This window comes from Caretta caretta, chromosome 3, assembly GCF_965140235.1.
Source record: "Caretta caretta isolate rCarCar2 chromosome 3, rCarCar1.hap1, whole genome shotgun sequence".
NCBI lineage: Eukaryota > Metazoa > Chordata > Testudines > Cheloniidae > Caretta > Caretta caretta.
Window position 1 is genome coordinate 32,927,005 of NC_134208.1, and position 20,391 is coordinate 32,947,395.

At 42.1% G+C, this 20,391-nt stretch overlaps 1 protein-coding gene across 10 annotated transcripts in view; it reads left to right on the plus strand.

Moving 5' to 3' along the window:
* The window catches only part of KIDINS220 (kinase D interacting substrate 220), a 184,930-nt gene extending 166,235 nt beyond the window's left edge, over positions 1-18,695 (plus strand). For all 10 annotated transcript variants that reach the window (XM_048845445.2, XM_048845446.2, XM_048845448.2 and 7 more), the window contains 4 exons: positions 4,801-4,947; positions 12,764-12,862; positions 13,697-13,945; positions 16,226-18,695. In XM_048845445.2, coding sequence (XP_048701402.2) covers positions 4,801-4,947; positions 12,764-12,862; positions 13,697-13,945; positions 16,226-17,497 — 1,767 coding nt within the window. In that variant the 3' untranslated portion in view covers positions 17,498-18,695. The remainder of the gene's footprint in view (positions 1-4,800; positions 4,948-12,763; positions 12,863-13,696; positions 13,946-16,225) is intronic.
* The last annotated feature ends 1,696 nt before the right edge of the window (positions 18,696-20,391 follow it).

Here is a 20,391-nt window from a genome sequence, read left to right on the forward strand (position 1 = left end):
AGTGGTACCTTTAACTATTTAGATGTTTATCGTTTACTATATATGGAATGCTTAAGGGTGACTTTGGAAAGGAAATATTTCACCACAGTCTCATATTGAACTGTTGCAACCGAAGTTGTTAATCATGCTTGATCCAGATATTTGCACATGGCTGAGAAGATTAAAGCCAAGATATACAGTTAAACTTAAATTTTCCAAAACTCCCTGTTAGCTAAAACAATGTCACAATACTAACAAATGCAAATATTAACAATTACTAACAACAGTTAACTATGTTCATTATCCAAAACTCCAACTATTACATTTGATAATTAAAGTTGTACTGTATAGCATTCACTCTTAGATGGCACTTTTCAATAACTATGTTCTTCTGTGAGTAGAACTAACTCTTTCTGAACTTTCCCAATTATACTGATATTTTTACATTGTTTTATTACCACTAAATAAATGTTACAATATTTTGAAACCTCTCTTATTCCTTTTAAATATGTAGAAATACATTTAATGTTGAAATTTCTTTCAGCAGGGGTCTGTCTTGGGTCCAGTACTATCCAATATTTTCATTCATTACTTGGATAATTGAGTAGAGAGTGTGCTTATAGTATTTGCAGATAATACCAGGCTGAGAAGGGTTGCTAACACTTTGGAAGACAGGATTAGAATTTCAAATGACCTTGACAAATTGAAGAATTGGTCTGAAATCAACAAGATGAAATTCAGTAAAGACAAGTGCAAACTACTACACTTAAAAAGGAAAACTCAAATGCACAGCTACAAAATGGGGAATAACTGGCTAAACAGCAGTACTGCTGAAAAGAATGTGTGGGTTATTGTGGATCAGAAATTGAATGTGAGTTAACAATGTGATGCAGTTGTGAAAAAGGCTAATATCATTCTGGGGTGTATTAACAGGAGTGTTGCATGTAAGACATGGAGCTTAATTGTCCCACTTTACTCAGCACTGTTGAGGTCCCAGTTGGAGTAGTGTGTCCAGTTCTTGGCATCGTGCTTTAAGATGTGGACAAATTGGTGAGTCCAGAAGAGAGCAACAAGAAAGATAAAAGGTTTAGAAAACCTGACCTATGAGGTTAAGGTTAAGAAAACTGGCCATGTTTAGTCTTGAGAAAATAAGATTGAAGGGGTATTTGATAACAGACTTCAAATATGTTCTGTGATCTGTTGTTCTCCATGTCCACCAAAGGTAGGGCAAGAAATAATCGTCTGAATCTGTAGCGAGGGAGATTTAGGTTAGCTGTTAAGAGAATAGCTATTATGGAATCCCCATCATTGGAGATTTTTAAGAACAGCTTAGACAAATGCCTCTCAGGGATGGTTTAGGTTTACTTGGTCCTGCCTCAGCACAGGGTGCTGAACTTGATGACCTCTGGAGGTGCCTTCCAGCCCTAGATTTTTATCATTCTGTTTTAAGGGAGAAAGTTATAGAGAACTATACTTTTTTTCTTCAGTGTGTGCTCTTTGTCTCTTGTGTTCTTCTGTAAACCATTGTGTCACACTGTCTGGAGTGGTTCATGAGCATTAGTGCCAATCTCAGGGCAGACTGTCAAGAAGCAGGGCAGAGACTCCAGACTGGGTTGTATTTCTATAATTAGATTTCACCAACCCAGTAAGGAATATGAACTCGAAAGCACTATAACAGTCTTAAAACAGAATCAGAGGCAATCCGCTTGATATTCCAGTCTATCTCTCCACCCAGTCAAGCTGGATTTAGTGATAGTTGGTTGCTATACACCAAAGATCACAAAATATTCAGGTTGCTCCCAGTCCCAAGAGAGCAGTCACTTACCTCAGATCAACTTGTACATTAGATCTCTCTCCAAAGACAATGCTTGTAGCCAATCCTCTAATAAACTAACTAAAGATTTATTGACTAAGAAAAGAAATGAGAGAGTTATCACAAGGTTAAAGCAAGCAAACTTATATACACAAATGAGTTAGTGGTTTTAAAAGATAACACAGATGTAGTAATCTGTTAGCTCTGAATGGGAAATTAATATATAGTTGATATACAGAACTATACTGGCAAAAGAGGTCTTGGTGGAATTTTTCTGTTTGTCTGTATGTAATGTGATAACTTTTGAATACCACATCCAATGAGTTCCAAAATTTCAGGGAATGTTATAGGCGTCAGTGGGCAGAATCCTATTGATTTTTGTGAAATCGGAAGAGGGAAATGGGGGGAGGGAGACAGAGACCCTTGAATCTGATTAGCAGATCTGGCAGCATCAGTCCTCTTTGTAATTGTCTATAAATCAAAGCAGCCATTAACGCTTACCAGCATAATAATACCCCTCATCTCCTCTCTGCCCATGTCACAGTACAGTTTAAAATTTTGACATCCTGAATTACTTATCTCCCAGATAGACAGAAAAGAAATAAGGATAGTTGAGGGAAAAGGGCCCCTGTCATGGGTGGATTGGGTGATGATGGGAGGGGGATGGTGGGCCACTCAGACCCTTGCAGAGGGGAATTGAGAGGTACACAGGACCCCTGGTATTCCGGGGAGAATGAGGCTCAGTGGTATGGGGGACACACAGAGCCCCAGCCATGTAATGGAGGGGTGAATGGTGGAAGAAGAGGGAAGGGAGAAATGAGGGAGCGCACAGTTCATGACACGAGGGGAGATTGTGAGCCCCTGGCATACAGGGAGGTGAGGATGGAGGTTGGAGGGAGTCTCTAAAATAGAGAAGGATTGGAGGATGGCTGGAAGTATGGGCTGGATGAATGGACTATAAGGTGGATAGAAAGCTGGCTAGATCACTGGGCTCAACGGGTAGTGATCAATGGCTCCATGTCTAGTTGGCAGCCAGTATCAAGCAGAATGCCCCAACAGTCTGTCCTGGGGCCGGTTTTGTTCAATATCTTCATTAATGATCTGGACAATGGCGTGGATTGCACCCTCAGCAAGTTTGCAGTTGACACTAAACTGGGAGGAGTGATAGATTCACTGGAGGGTAGGGATAGGATACAGAGGGACCTAGACAAATTAGAGGATTGGGCCAAAAGAAATCTGATGAGGTTCAACAAGGACAAGTGCAGAGTCCTGCACTTAGGATGGAAGAATCCCATGCACCGCTACAGACTAGGGACCGAATGGCTAGGCAGTAGTTCTGCAGAAAAGGACCTAGGGGTTACAGGGGAAGAGAAGCTGGATATGAGTCAATAGTATGCCTTTGTTGCCAAGAAGGCTAGCAGCATTTTGGTCTGTGTGAGAGCAGATCGAGGGACGTGATCATTCCCCTCTATTCGGCATTGGTGAGGCCTCATCTGGAGTACTGTGTCCAGTTTTGGGCCCCACACTACAAGAAGGATGTGGAAAAACTGGAAAGCGTCCAGCAGAGGGCAACAAAAATGATTAGGGGACTGGAGCACATGACTTAAGAGGAGAGGCTGAGGGAACTGGGATTATTTAGTCTGCGGAAGAGAAGAATGAGGCGGGATTTGATAGCTGCTTTCAACTGCCTGAAAGGGTTCCAAAGAAGATGGATCTAGACTGTTCTCAGTGGTAACAGATGACAGAACAAGGAGTCTCAGGTTGAAGTGGGGGAGGTTTAGGTTGGATATTAGGAAAAACTTTTTCACTAGGAGCGTGGTGAAGCCCTGGAATGGGTTACCTAGGGAAGTGGTGGAATCTCCTTCCTTAGAGGTTTTTAAGGTCAGGCTTGACAAAGCCCTGGCTGGGATGATTTAGTTGGGGATTAGTCCTGCTTTGAGCAGGGGGTTGGACTAGATCACCTCCTGAGGTCCCTTCCAACCTTGATATTCTATGGCAAACAGGGAGCTTGTGATTGGTGGGGGAGGAATGAAGGATGGTAGGAGCCTCTGGTACATGCAATGAGCTTGACCTACAAAAGCAGCTGTCTGATCCTCTAGCATAAATAACAGGTGTTTACTTTGTAAAATGTTCTTTTCCAATGTAGATATCGTTATTGAGTAATGAGTGTTTTTCATGGACGCTCTGTAAAACTTTCAAAGAAAACAATATTCTACAGATTGCCCTACATCAATTAATAATTGGACCCAATTTACAGCTTGAAACATATCACTAATATAGATGCTCAAATATATTGCTGATGGGTGTGGCATAAGAATCTAGATGGACAGTTTATCTGGGTATATTTTAACAGGATAGTGAAATTGCATAAACGTAGACTTATATTTCTTCCCCTTCACCTTGCTTTAGCCGCCTCTGTATTGTGGCACAGAAACCCCACAACTAGGAAGAATTTAGGCTTTTCTGAGAATTTAGAGCCTTGTTGTACTGGCCACCTGCAGATGCATTCATTTTTCCTCCCCACACCCTCTTTGGTGTTATTTCCAGAAGCTGAGCTAGTTACCCTATGTCATCTTAGTCTGAAGTTAGCATGAAGAGTTTAGGTAAAACAATGGAAACCAGATTTTTTAATAAGGCCTAGTCTTGCTTTTAAAATTTGACCTAGTTAAATCTATGCAAACACCTAATGGTGACCCTGTAGTTTAACCCTTGCTTATATTGATAATTTGTTATATCTTATATGGATTTTTTTAATTAGTTTGGTTAAACTAGAACACTTTTCTAGGATGGACAGTGTCTCAGCCATTTCCTTCTCATTATTATTGTTATTACTACCACCATATGTTAGTATTTTCTAGTATTATATTTAGATAATTTGGCACTAATCATGGTATTCTTACTTTTTAGCTCCATATCCAAAAATGCATGTAATTGAAGACCATTTGATTTGCATCAGACATGCTTAGCATTTGAATATATTGTTTGTGCACATTTTTCCGCTTGCATAGGGAACAGGAACAGTCACAGGATCAGCCACTGGAGGATCACATGTGCCTTTGAGCTCAATGAATGTGGAAGCCGTATGTGAGAAGCTGAAGCAGATAGAAGGGCTGGATCAGAGTATGTTACCTCAATACTCTGAAACTATAAGAAAGGTGATCCATTATTATACTTCAATCATTTACATAACATTGAAACACAGGAATGCATGCATAGAAGAAATTATTTAACTGACGTATTGCATGAAAAATCTACTGAATCATTTTGAATATCAAAATAATACTTTTTATCTATGTATGTTCAAAGTAATGCAGCTTCTTTAATGCAAGGAAAATGTCCTGAGTGCTTCATTATCTTGTATTTAAAACTGAGGTAAGGGCCCTAGTTACTAAAGTGAAACGTCAAAATGTGTTTTTTCTTGCAAAAAGAATATTGTGCATTATTGTAATTAATTTACCCTGTTCAATTTATCATGGTAATTTTCTTAAAGCCTGCATTTAATTTATTTTTTTACTCTCAGATGAGATTGTATAGTCTTTACCTTATTTTAGATCAAGGAAAAAAATGTGTCTGAAGACTCTTCCTCTCTCCTTTCCAAAGTCGTGTTATGTTTTCTGTTCAATTAGGAGATAGTTCTTCTCCAGTTTATTCCCTTATCCTGGCTGATATATAAATGTTATATATGGAATGTTCTGGATGTGTGCAGAATACTAAAATTCTACATAGCCTACTGCAAGGCCTAGTACTGTCAAACTGGGTGCTTTGTGTGAGAGTTAACACAGGAAAACTACTTCTAAAACTACCATCTCTACATGAATCAAGCAATGTATTACAAAAGCCTAATCTCAAAAGGTATGCTTTGCCCTGTGGTAGAGTAACTACATTTTTTTCAAAGAGTAAAAATAGGATCCCTGTCCCAGAGGGCTGTTGCAGATAAGTATTTTGTCAGGAAAGTGTGTAAAGGAGGATTTTGGTAGGTATAGTATCTGTAGGGAGTCAAAAGGGGAGAAAAGATCCCCTTTCTGCCCTCCCATAACTTTTCAGCCCAAGAGTTGGAACATATTACAATAAAGTATGGGCATCTATTTACCCTTCATTGTTTTCTCCAAGTCCCAGCCCTGTGACTGTATTTTCTACTCCTGTATCTGCAGGCCCTGCAACTAGTTTATAGAAATCTCCCATGCTCCAAGACTCCCCTATCTTTTAGTCTTCTCATTTTATTTTTATATATTCCCCCTCTCCTGTTTTCTGTTTTTATATTTTATGTACCTTTGTTTTTCCTCACTTCATCCTCTGTCTCTCCTCCATTCAGTCCATTCACCCTTTTCTTCCTCCCTCTTTACCTCTCACCCTTCCATATCTCCCTCACTTTCTCTGCCACACTTGCTCACTCTCATTTATTCTGTCTTCCCTCCCATATGCTAAAATGACTCCCTTGTGTCCCCCCTGCCTTTTCACAATCCATTGCTCCCCAATGATGCCAGGAAAGTGAAGAGCAGTGTTGAGGCTGCGTCAGTAGCCATTTCTGTATTAGGGTGGTGTTGCTGAGCTTTCTGTAAGTTCTGATTCTTCTTTGAGTGCTTATCCATGTCCATTCCATATTAGGTGTGTGTGCTCACCACATGCACCGGTGCCATAAGTTTTCCCCTCAGCAGTATCTGTAGGGGACCGGCTCTGGTGCCCTCTGGAGTGGCGCCCACATGGCGCAGTATAAGGGGCGCCGCCGGCTCCCCTCACCCTCAGTTCCTTCTTGCCGCCAGTGACAGTGCTGGAACATCTGATGCTTTGGCTAGCATTGATTCCTTCTCTGTTCTTGCAAAATTTGAAATCCTGTAAAATAGTTATACATAGTAGTTTTCTTAGTTACCCTTAGTTGTAGTTCTCAAACTCTCTGTTAGTTCCAAATGGGACCTGGTCAGGGCATGCCCTGGTCCCCAGACTTTGAGCCCTGTGATGGTTGCAAACGCTGTATGCCCATCAGTGGTCCCCATACCAGCTGCTTAAGGTGCTTAGGCGAAGGACACACAAGTGACAAATGCCGTATCTGCAAGTCTTTCAAATCTAGGACGAAGAAGGAGCGCAATATCCATGTAAGCGTTCCTAATGGAGTCGTCACTCACTTCGGCACCGGAGCAGCGGTCTGACTCTGCACCGAGCACTGTGGTCTCCGTGCACAGTGTTCCCCTGGTGCCGTTCACGAGCCAGCACTGGTCTCCTTCCATCGCTCTTGTCAAGAAGCCAAAACAGACTGTGAGGGGAAGATCTCCTACCTCCTGCAAGGGAAAGGAGAGGGCACAGGGCGAGCCAAGACCCATGTCAGGCAGCAGTACCATTCCCCATCGAGAGGGACTTCCCACCAGCTTTCACCTGCCCGCAGCCATCACGCCTCAGGATGGGAGAGGCAGGCTCAGTGGAGCCCTCTTCGGTCCCCTCACCAGGGGCAGCGATCGAGGAACTTGAGGTGTACCTTGCCGGTAGATTGGCGCAGACCCTTGGAGGCATGCTCCGCCTGGCAAGAACTTCAGGACCAGCCCCGACCATCTTCAAGGGCCCAGGACTGATCCTGGGACCAATCGGGCACCAGATACCGCCGATCACCGGGCTGTCCTTGCCCGTCTCCAAAAGGAAGGTCACCCTACTCAGGACAAGAGTCACCGCTCAGCCCGATCCTGGTTGCCCAGGACCAACCGCTTCGCTGGTGGCTCAGAGTGAAGTTCCCTGATTGCGGGACAAGTCCTGGTACCGACGGTGCCAACGACATTATCAGTACCGAAACCTGTCCCATGGCCCCAAGTGCAGTGGCTGGTCCCATGGATACCGTGGATCCCTTGGGGGTTCACCCAGCCTTCCCAGGCTGCCCAATTGGTGTTGGGAGCCTCGGACAGGCCAGTGGCCTTGGTATCCCGTCCCCCTCAGGAGACTTCAGGGGGTAAGACCCTGCAGGTCCAGGAGGACCCAGGGAAGCAAGCTGCTGGACCATGACTGGATGTGGAGGTTCCCATTGCACAGGCCTCAGCCTCGTCTGGCGACGACAAGGACATCACGGGGCCCGCTTACCCAGTTCCTCAGGATGATGCCAAGGCGCACCAGGAACTTTTGAAGAGGGTCGCTTCTAACCTCAGGCTTCTTGCAGGGGAATTGGAAGAGCCCTCAGTCTCTCTGATGTCCTCTGTTCCTCGGCTCCTGCTAGGGTGGCTCTACTGTTTCATAAAGGGATTTCTAAGATCACTAATGCCCTGTGGGAGACTCCCTCTTCCCTGGCCCCTATCTCTAAAAGGGCGAAACGTAAGTACTTCATGCCAACCAAAAGGCATGAGTACCTGTACTCGCACCCAGCCCCCAATTCCCTTGTGGTCGAGGCGGTTAACCACAAGGAGAGGCAGGGACAACCCGGGCCCACCTTCAAAAATAAAGACTCAAGGAGGCTGGATTTATTCGTCTTCCAGCCTTCAACTGAGAGTGGCCAACCACCAAGTCCTCCTTCACCGATATGACTTCAGTATGTGGCAAACCATGGCCAAGTTCGTCGGGTCGCTCCCTGAGGCTTCCAAGAAGGAGTTCTGAGCGATCCTTGATGAGGGAATGACCGCTGCCAGGGCGGTCCTTCAGGCGGTGTGAGATGCTGCGGACGCTGCTGCCCGCACCCTGTCTTCTGCTATCTCGATGCGGCCAGCCTCTTGACTGCTCCTCTCTGGGTTGTCCACTAAGGCTCAACAGTCAATGCAGGACCTGCCCTTCGACAGCAGGGGCCTATTGGTGGAGCAAATAGCAAATTGCGTGGCCTCAAGGACTCCTGCACCACCCTAAAACCCCTGGGTCTTTACGTCCCTACCCCAGCATGTAAGCGGTTCAAACCGCAGCAGTCGCAGGGCCAGGGGAGTCAGCCTCAGCAGGACAAGCCCTATAAACAAGCCAAGGGCTACAAGCGCTGCCCAAGCCACCAGCCTCCACCGTCTGCCCAGTTGGGCTTGACCTATAATAAGTAGGGGGCCAAATGGTCATTTTGAGGGTGAACCTGAGGTGACCTACCAAACTATTCCCCGGATCCATCCTTCCCTGTAGTCTCCAACCTCCTCTCCCTCTTCCTCCCTGCCTGGACAGCTGTAACCTCGGACCAATGGGTCCTCAGTACAGTGAAACAGGGTTATACCTTCCATTTACTCTTCCCCCCCCACCTTCCCTGTCCCTCTTCAGGGACCCCCTCACAAGAGTCTCCTTGCGCAGAAGGTAAAGGGGTTACTACAGCCAGTTGCAGTGGAAGAAGTTCCTCTTGAGTATCATAGAATCATAGAGTATCAGGGTTGGAAGGGACCTCAGGAGGTCATCTAGTCCAACTCCCTGCTCAAAGCAGGACTAATCCCCAACTAAATCATCCCACCCATGGCTTTGTCAAGCCTGACCTTAAAAACCTCTAAGGAAGGAGATTCCACCACTTCCCTAGGTAACCCATTCCAGGGCTTCACCACTCCTCATGAAAAAGTTTTTCCTAATATCCAACCTAAACCTCCCCCACTGCAACTTGAGACCATTACTCCTTGTTCTGTCATCTGCTACCACTGAGAACAGTCTAGATCCATCCTCTTTGGAACCCTTTTTCAGGTAGTTGAAAGCAGCTATCAAATCCCCCCTCATTCTTCTCTTCTGCAGACTAAACAATTCCAGTTCCCTCAGCCTCTCCTCATAAGTCATGTGTTCCAGTCCCTTAATCATTTTTGTTGCCCTCCGCTGGACACTTTCCAGTCTTTCCACATCCTTCTTGTAGTGTGGGGCCCAAAACTGGACACAGCACTCCAGATGAGGCCTCACCAATGTCGAATAGAGGGGAACGATCACGTCCCTTGATCTGCTGGCAATGCCCCTACTCACAAAGCCCAAAGTGCTGTTAGCCTTCTTGGCAACAAGGGCACACTGTTGACTCATATCCAGCTTCTCTTCCCCTGTAACCCCTAGGTCCTTTTCTGCAGAACTGCTGCCTAGCCATTTGGTCCCTAGTCTGTAGCAGTGCATGGGATTCTTCCATCCTAAGTGCAGGACTCTGCACTTGTCCTTGTTGAACCTCATCAGATTTCTTTTGGCCCAATCCTCTAATTTGTCTAGGTCCCTCTGTATCCTATCCCTACCCTCCAGCATATCTACCACTCCTCCCAGTTTAGTGTCATCTGCAAACTTGCTGAGGGTGCAATCCACGCCATCGTCCAGATCATTAATGAAGATACTGAACAAAACCAGCCCCAGGACCGACCCTTGTGGCACTCCGCTTGATACCAGCTACCAACTAGACATGGAGCCATTGATCACTACCCGTTGAGCCGGACGATCTAGCCAGCTTTCTATCCACCTTACAGTCCATTCATCCCACCCATACTTCTTTAACTTGCTGTCAAAAATACTGCGGGAGACCGTATCAAAAGCTTTGCTAAGGTCAAGGAATAACATGTCCACTGCTTTCCCCTCATCCACAGAGCTAGTTATCTCGTCATAAAAGGCAATTAGATTAGTCAGGCATGACTTGCACTTGGTGAATCCATGCTGACTGTTCCTGATCACTTTATTCTCCTCTAAGTACTTCAGAATTGATTCCTTGAGGACCTGCTCCATGATTTTTCCAGGGACTGAGGTGAGGCTGACACTGAGGTGACTACAGGAACAAGAGGTTCTATTCCCAGTATTTCTTAATCCCAAAGGCCTACGGCCCATCCTGGGCCTGCAAGACCTCAACAAGTACCTAAAGAAGTTAAAATTCTGCATGGTTTCCCTGGCTTCTGTTATCCCCTCCCTGGATCCAGGAGACTGGTATGCCACCCTCGACTAGAAGGACGCATACTTCCACACAGCGCTCTTTCAAGGACACAGACGCTTCGTCCGGTTTACAGTGGGGCCCCACCACTACCAGTTTGGAGTTTGCAATCCTTCCAGTTGGCCTGGCAACAGCACCCGAGAGTGTTTACTGAGTGCATGTCAATGGAGCCAAGTGCAGCTACCTCAGGCGCTGGGGTATTCAGATCTACCCGTATCTCAACTACTGGTCATCCAGGGCAGTTCCAGGTCTCAAGTCCAAAGTGATATCGCAGTGCTTCAGGCCACATGCTGCTCTTGGGGCCTACTGGCAAATGACAAAAAGTCAACGTTAGTGCCGGTGCAGAGGATAGAGTTCACCGGAGCAGTCCTCAAATCAACCTGCACCTGGGCGTTCCTGCCGCTGGAAAGGTTCCACACATTGACGAACCTCCTCGTGGAAGTCTCCACATTCCCTCTGACTACAGCTGGGGTCTGTCTGCGCCTCCAAAGTCCCATGGCAGCATGCACTTACATTGTCTGCCTGCCAGGCTCCGAATGCGGCCCCTGTAACAATCTCTGGGGATGGTCTATTCCCAGTCCAGAGACCCCTTGGAAAAGATCGTTATCATTCCCCAGGTGATACTTACCTCACTACGATGGTGGACCGACTGCAGGACAGTTCTGGAGGGGGTTCTGTTCAACAACCCCCCTCTGTCCATCGAGTTGGTGTCAGACACCTCGGACCTCAGCGGGGGTGCACATCTTGGTGACCTCCAGACACAGGGGATGTAGTCCCCAGAGGAGGTGAAGTTGCACATAAACGTCAGAGCTCTGAGCAGTCCAGCTGATGTGCGGAGTCTTCCTGCCCCACCTGTTGGGCAAGGTGGTACGAGTTCTGACGGACAACACAGCCTCAATGTTCTACATGAACAGGCAAGGGGGAGCACGCTCATCGACTCTTTGTCAAGAAGCACTCTGTCTATGGAACTTCTGCATCAGCTACAAAATCCACCTGGAAGCTTGTCACCTTCCTGGTGTCAAGAATACGCTGGCGGACCAGCTCAGCAGGGACTTCTTCTCTCACCACGAGTGGTCGCTCCATCCAGAGGTAGCCTGCGTAATCTTCCTAAGGTGGGGAACTCCCCAAGTGGACCTGTTTGCTACCAGACAGAACAGGAAATGCCACCAGTTTTGCCCTCGGCAAGGTCTGAGCAAGGGCTCCCTCTCTGAAGCCTTCCTCCTGTCGTAATCAGGGAGCCTGATGTACGTGTTCCCTCCAATTCCACTCATCAGCAGGGTCATAGCAAAGATCAAGAGAGACAAAGCACAGGTGGTCGTGATCACCCCGCAATGGCCTTGCCAGCACTGGTTCGGCATGCTTATGAGCTTGTCCACGGCCTCTCCCTGGCCCCTGCCCAACCACCCGCACCTGCTTTCACAGGACCACAGCTGTCTCCTACACCCCAACCTCGAGTTCCTCCACCTCTCAGCATGGATGCTGCATGGCTGAACCCGGAGGAACGGACCTGTTTGGAAGGAGTCCAACAGGTCCTCCTGGGGAGTAGGAAGCCCTCAACCAGACTGACTTACTTGGCCAAGTGGACAAGGTTTTTCCTGCTGGGGCTACATAGTGTAGTATAATCCATCCACACACCAGTGCCTCTTGAAGCAGGAAAATCCTGGTCTGATCAGGAGTTCTGGACTGTTGGAGACAGTTAGGGTTTGGGTAGAATCTTTCCTGAGCCATGCTTTTGACCTTTGTGTTACCTCTTACCTCTGTACGTTGGTCTCATGTCTCCACAGCTATTCAAGTGTGACTAGAGTTCTAGTAAATTTGTTCCTGATCAATCAGGTGTTCTTTAGAGTAATACATGACTCTTCATCTTTGGAGAGAGAGTTTGTCACAACCAAGGAATTGGGATTTGATCTTGAAATTGCCATTTGGTAGTCCATGGCATATACTGCAAGGCTTCCAAGGTAACCTCTATTTTTTAAAGGAACCTTCAAGTTTGAAAAGCAAAGTCAAGATTACTAAAAAGAAATATTTTTCAAGTAAATGATAAATTAGAAATATAAAATCCTTGTAAGAGTCCAAAATGATTTCTGGGTAAAATGAATTTTATTATGAAATATTTACAGGGTTTTTTTTAATGTACCAAGTTCTTTTTACATAGTTTTACTTATTTTATTTAGGCAAACATAAATGGTCGTGTCTTGGCTCAATGTAACATTGATGAACTGAAGCAGGAGATGAACATGAATTTTGGTGACTGGCACCTTTTCAGAAGCACGGTAAGATAAAATTTTGAGCTTTTCCATATCAACAGAAAGCTGATTATAGTTTTACATTTGATCCAGAACGCCTCATTTATTTTGCTTTTTCCTTGGTGCTATAAGTCAATTCTCATGGTAAATGTGCAGGCATGTATCATTACATTGACTGCATCTTAAAACAAACTATTAAAGTATTGGACTTACACAAGCCATACAGTGAGGGGCATCTGTGTCTCTGATACTGTTAAGGCATACATGTATACTAAAAGATCTGTTCTTCCCTCAGCTTGAGGGTAAATAACATAGTTAATGGGAACTAGGGACAGGCATCAGACTGTTAAATTCTCCACAAAGATGTTTGAGTGCTGTTGATTCTCTACTCCTATACTACAGAATATGTTTGTGCTGCTAATTCACAGACTTGTAAATATTGACAGTTACTAGACAGTGTTTTATTGTGAGACTGACGTTTATTAAATCTATTAAATGTGCTATTTGTTTTTTCACTCTTAAACTTGTAATTAGTATTTTGTTTTACAGGAATTGCGTACTTTAAAATTGATAGTCTTTGGCATGTTAATGCTTTAAAAAGGCTGTGTACAGTAACTAAATATTAAGAACAATTTTCATTGCAGACAATGAGGACAGTTCCATAAAGAGCTCTCTCCCAAGTCGTCTTTTTTTGGTGATTCATTCACAAACACATGCAATTTTACAATTTAAAAAAAGCAAGTTACATTTTCCTGTTTCCTTTTGTTTGGAATATAATACAATTTAAGAAAGATTACTTGCTCAAACCTTTTATCTTGCTTTGCTATGTAATGACATTTGTCCTGTTTTTTACATGTTAAGGTACTCGAAATGAGAAATACAGAAAATCAGGTTGTTCATGAAGATTCTCGTGCAGTGAATGAACATGTTACCAATGTGATTCCTCACAATGAGCTTTCTCGTCGTCCTGTGCGTAATAGTGAATTGCCTCACACTGAGCTTACAGGAATTTCTGCTCAGGTTCCCTACGCTCTCAACTTCAGCTTTGAAGAACTGAACACAATTGGTCTTGATGAAGCTCCTCCACATCATAATAATTTGAGCTGGCAGGTATTTACTAAAGAGATTTATTTTGTTTACCTAATATGTGGGAAATTATTTTTTGTTAGATGACAGGACAGGCTGCCAGTCCACCCTGTCTATCCAGATACCCTCTCAACTCCCTGTCTTGCCCCAAGACCATAGTTTGTAGAGAGAGTAGGGAAAACCCCCAAATAAACCATTTCTACTGCCTCATCGTAATTTTCTCTCACCCCCAATAGCTATTCCTCCTCCCTGGTAATTCCCCTCCAGAGGGAGAGTATGACTAAAGTACTTAGTTCACCTTGCATAAGGCAAGGTAAATACTAGATATTTCATCAGATAAATTCTATTAATCATACAGTTCAGTCCTCACAAATGGTAAATATTTTAATAACTTGCTACCAGCATGCCCCACGTAAAGGTTGAAAAATATATTTATATATAATTTTAACATGCACAGTACTGATGGACGTCAGAGCCTAGATCCTGTGTTGGCAAGTGATCCAGCATTAAAATCTGGGGTTGGAATCCTCCTCTCATTCTCCCACAAGTTTTGTGCATATAATTTTTGGCTTATAATTTCCAAAATCACACTAAGTATGAGCAGTTTTAGATATATGGGGCCTTTACAGAGGTTATACAGTTGATAAATGAATAAATGTTTTAAAGCAGTGGTCAAGATTTTCAAAAGTAACTAGTGATTTTCAGATTTTCAATTCTGGGCACCCAAAAATTGAGGCCTGATTTTCAGAGGGTAAATGCTCAGCACTTCTTGAAAATCAGGCATTTCAAGTTGGGCGCCCAGAAACTGAGGCACCCAAAATCACTAATTACAACTCTTGGCCAATCTTTTTAATCATCATAGTTATAACTGAAATATTCACAAAATGGTTTAGGACATAAATGAATGTTTCTTATGAATGCTTTGGGTAGAATACAGTCTCAATATGTCCTTTTCAACATGAATATGGTGTGGCTCACTGTCTTTTATTTGTAGTTTTTCATTATATGTCAAGAGCCCAGGAATAATGGAAACAAAGATTTTGAAAGACAAACATTAAAAAAAAAAACTTTGATATGAAAAGGTCAAAACTTTAGAACCACAACAGAGAGAGAGACATTAATTCAGAAAAGTAAGAAATTAGTCAGTTTGACTGTCTACTTTTGGGAAGCATTGGAATCCATCATTCAGAGGATATATAGCAAGTTTGCATTAATAAATAAACAAAAACTGGCTCATCTAAAGGGGAAAAGGCACCTTTTGGAAATGGGTAGCCAAATTAAATATTCTGTAGTGTATTAATTTAGCTGTATTGAGTAGGGAATATGCATACATAACTGACCATATCCATCTTTGAGACGGCCGTGTTTCATTATGGGCACTGAATTGCTCTAGCAGTTTGTCTTTCATTGAATATAGAAGTCACTTATTTTAGACATTGTTTTATTCAGCATTAATCATGTTTGGCAACTTCACAAAAGCCTAGTACATAGGAAAGAATCTTGTGAAGAGCTGTTAGTAATATTTAATAAATCACAAGACCTTAGTAGTAGTAATATAGAGGGGGGTAACAAAACTACAGCCCACAGGTAAGATCCTTCCTATGGCTTCTTGCACATGGTTGCTTGCTAAAGGGAGCATGAACAGTTTTTGAGGAAAAAAGGAACAGAATCAGAAGAATAAAAAAAATGCATGTAGGACCAGGAGCAAGGTAAAAGAGAAAGAATAAGTGAAAGAGAAGGAGCGAAGAGAGAAGAGGTGAGGAACAGAGTTCATATTCTTAATCTGAGAGACTGATTTTTCTGAAACCAGCTAAATACAATGAAAGTTTCAGTTGTATATATTCAATACTAATGCTTTTAATTATTTTCAAAATTCTCCCTCACAAATGTTTGTTGGCAATGAAATGTCCTTGAAATTTAAATGAAAAAAAATCTTATATACATATGTAAATATGTGTGTGTATGCGAGAAAAGCCTAAACTCAATACACCAAATGAATTTAATAATTATAAAGTGTTTTCAAAAAGGATAAACTTTAAATGTTTTGATAAAATACAGATTTGTATGTAATTTCTTTTTGCAATGGAACAGAAATGACTGTTTTTGTGGAGTTGATGAATGAGTGTGAATACAAATATGACTGTTAAGCATTTATACAGATCTTTTAAATGACTGTTTAAGAATTTAACTGCCATGATGCATTACAGACAAAAGTTTTTCATTCATGCATATGTGCTATTGCTTCTGGTTATATTAAAATAACAAAGATAATAAGTGGTTTTATTTTTTTGTTTTTTTTTCCAGTCACAAACTCGCAGAACTCCAAGTCTTTCAAGTCTCAATTCTCAAGATTCTAGTGTTGAAATCTCAAAGCTGACTGATAAGGTGCAGGCAGAATACAGAGATGCATATAGAGAATATATTGCTCAAATGTCACAGCTAGAAGGGGGTGCGAGTTCTACCACTGTAAGTGGCAGATCTTCCCCACATAGCACAGCAGCTTTCTGTATGGGGCAGAGCACATCAGGGGGCTCCCTCCATTCCAGTATAGAACAAGAAAAAGGAAAGGATGGTGAACAGAAACAAGATGATGGACGAAAGCCCTTTCTGATGAAGAGGGGTGATGTTGTAGATTACAGTACTTCAGGTGTTTCCACTAATGATGCATCTCCTTTGGATCCTATCACTGAAGAAGATGAAAAATCTGATCAGTCTGGTTCCAAGCTTCTTCCAGGAAAGAAATCTTCAGAAAGAACAAGCATTTTCCAGGCAGCAGATTTAAAACTAAAAGGAGTTACTTTGCGCTATCAGAAACTGCCAAGTGATGAAGATGAGTCTGGAACAGAAGAATCAGATAACACTCCACTTCTCAAGGAAGGAAAGGACAAGAAAATGGATGGGAAAGTGGACAAGCAACCAAAATCCCCTGAACATGGATCTGAGCCTATTAGAACCTTCATCAAAGCAAAGGAGTACTTGACAGATGCCCTTTTAGACAAAAAGGATTCCTCTGACTCTGGTGTGAGGTCCAATGAAAGTTCTCCAAACCACTCCCTCCACAATGATGGAGCGGATGATTCACAGCTTGAAAAAGCAAATCTCATTGAGCTTGAAGATGACAGCCACAGTGGAAAGAGAGGAATTCCACACAGTCTGAGTGGCCTTCAAGATCCAGCTGTGACACGCATGTCAATTTGCTCAGAAGACAAGAAAAGCCCTTCAGAGAGCAGCTTAATAGCAAGCAGTCCTGAAGAGAACTGGCCTGCTTGCCAGAAAGTTTATAATCTAAACAGAACACCTAGTACAGTCACCCTAAATAATAACAGTGCTCCAGCCAATCGAGCTAATCAAAATTTTGAAGACATTGAAGGTATCAGAGATTCCTCTCAAATCATTCTGCGCCCTGGCTCCAGCTCAAATTCAACTGCAGTTCAGAATGAGAACCTAAAAAGCGTGGCTCACAAGCGAAACCAGCGTTCAAGTTATACCAGGCTTTCGGAAGATTCTTCAGAGCTCCATGGTGTTACAGCCTCAGGCGCTGCAGGTTTTGGAGAAGAGAGAGAGAGTATTCTGTGAAGGGAACAAACAAAATTAAAACAGAGCACGTCTGTATATCATAATTTTCTTAAAATCCCTGGTTTGTCAGTTCATGCTCTTGCTAGACACTTTTTATCTCTTTCAATAGCCTCCACTAACAAACCTGGATTTTTTTCCAGTCCTTTTTTTGGAAAGAAAAATAACCTACACTATAAAATATTTCATTACCCCTTTCCCTAATTTATACTGCTAGTAAATATAATGCTCTTTTCCACAAATGAAAGCAGTACTTGTCTTTCTGCATGGGAATCAAATTCCTTGCCGAAGAATTTTTGGGGAAAAGATGTTTTAGGATTAAGTAGGTCAGGAATATTTCATATAAAAGTAAAATATAGACATTAAATGTCTGCTGCAATGCACAAAACTCACATTTTGTTATCCCTTCTAAAAATTCCAATTAAATAGCTTACTTTTAGCAAAATGTTGTACCATGTGTTGCCATCTGAATTTACAGAAGCCAGAAGACACAATATTAAAATCCCTCTGGCCCTTGGTAACTTGAAATTTCATACTTTTCATTAACTAGTTGATCTTCAAAAGTGTGTGCAACATATGAAATAGAATATGTTGGTTAAGTATTAAGATACATGATTGGCTAACTGTACATCTTCATCACCTGTTAGTTTGTTCTATAATTGCTCTTGTTTCTGGCAATTTTATTTGTGCATTGTGCTGATAAGCTTTGTAGAGGACGTTGTCTGAATATAGTGTTCGAATTAACAGATATTTAGTATGTAATGTTCTCTCATTGATTTAGTGAGTGCTCTATTTATTGTTGGTATGTAATTTCACAATCATTGCACTAAATAGCTGTAACTGCTGTTACATCAAGACAGTGTTTGTATGTAATGTCTGAATTTCTGAAGTATTGTTCTGCATGCCCTTTCACTAATATATTCTTTTTCACCTGGTTATAGAAAGGAAAAAGTAATTAGTGTTTGCCATTTTAAAAGTAACATTTAAAAATGAGAAGTTCAGTGATAATATAGTGTACCAGCTTTCTTATGTTAGAGATAGAGTATTTAATCGTTTGTGTTTCAGTCAGCTAAATAATGTATCTGAATGTCACTGTAGCAAATACTTTGTACTGTACGTGAAATTTGCATGATTTTGGAAATGTGTTCAATCAAATGTACTCTAGTAGTATAGAGGGAATAATAAATAAATTGGCATATTGCTTTTGTGTCTGAGTTTCTGTTTATTATAGTGATTGTTTCCTCATTTGACAGAAAAATCAAATGTACTTGAGAGATTGTTGTGGTTAAAGCAATCTATGAATTTAATAATGATTAATGCTTTACAAAGGAGTATTTTTTATTAATAGAATCCCCATAATAAACATCAAGGTACAAAAAAACACATTTGATCCATGGAACAGGCAAACTTGGATCATTTTTTAGTAATTGGTACATGCGTGAGGGAGGTTAACCTCCCGCTGCTTGAAAATATTCCAACGTCGTAATCATGTTTTTCATAAGTCACTTTGCTTTAGCTAGAAGTTTTTTGTAATGTGTTCCAGTCTCAGTGCATCTTCAATCAGATTCATCCAGCTGGACCATGTGGTAATGGTCTCTTTTATCCATATTGAGAGAATGCATTTCTGTGCCAGAGTCAACAGAAAGAGGAGGTTGGCTGTATCGGTTTTTTTAGTTTTCCATTCCCCACATGTCCCCAGCACTAACAATACTGAACACTTGGTATGTTAACACCACAGAATTCTTAAACTTGTACATAAGACTCTATCATTTGAATTGTATATTAACCATATGGTTGGAATTTCTTGTGTACACTATTATTTTTGTGATGTCTAGTGTAAAGATTTTGAGAAATGCTCCATTTTCAACCAACTTTACAGAAAACACAGTTTCATAATCTTTGCTAACCTTTTGGAAATTTTTTTTGGTTCAGGTCCCTTTCCTATATTTTACATATCTGTGACTGTACATCACTGATTGCCCTGTGCAACAACATAGAGTCTCTGAATGTAAAAGCTTTTTTTGGAAAGACCGTTACAAAAATTGTTTGAGAGAGAAGAGAGGTACATCCTCCTCCTTGAAGACAACTTGGCAGTATTACAGAAGCTACTGTCTATCTCACAAGCCTTGTTATCTCTGTAACTCATCAAATAATCTAATTGGAGCAAATGTGAGATGGTCTTCACATAATTTTAAACTTTTAATTCTCTAGAAGAAAGTCTCATCTGCCAGTCCTCATGGAAAGCTGGGTCTTTCTATTTGGAATGAAATATGAGATGCCATGTTAAAAAAAAAAAAAAAAAAAAGACTTTTGCACAATATTTTCTAGCTTTCATTGGCCAACACTACTAAAGGCAATTGTTTGATAATTGATAATTGAAACAGTAGGAGCTAAGTGGCTAGCAAGGTGAGTTTCAATAGATAGCCATGTGCAGTCGTTAGTTCTTAATCTTCCACTATGCTAAAAACTAGATGAACTAGATTAGTAACTGGATCAATTCAGAAATGCTTAAAATTCAGAAATGTTAAGCCATCTCCCATCTTACACTGTTGAAGCTGTTCAAGTGAGCAAAGAGATCACTTCCTTTGGGGGGGAAAAGTGGAATAAATAAAGAATAGCTCAAGATCTTAATGTAGGAAACAAAAGTGTGAAATCTGTTGACTATGTTGGCTTTTTAATGGTGACAACTGTACGTATGTACATGAAACTTTATCCAGTATTCCTGTGGAAATTAAAACAACATAAATCTTTACTCACAACTGGATTATCTGAGCAGTACGTAAAATCTCTGGGCCCAGTTTTCAGACATGTTGAGTACCTGCAACTCCAGTTGAAGTCCTAAGAAGCTGGAGGTGATGTGAACATCAGGCCCTTCACTATTTGTAGGTCTGTTCTAT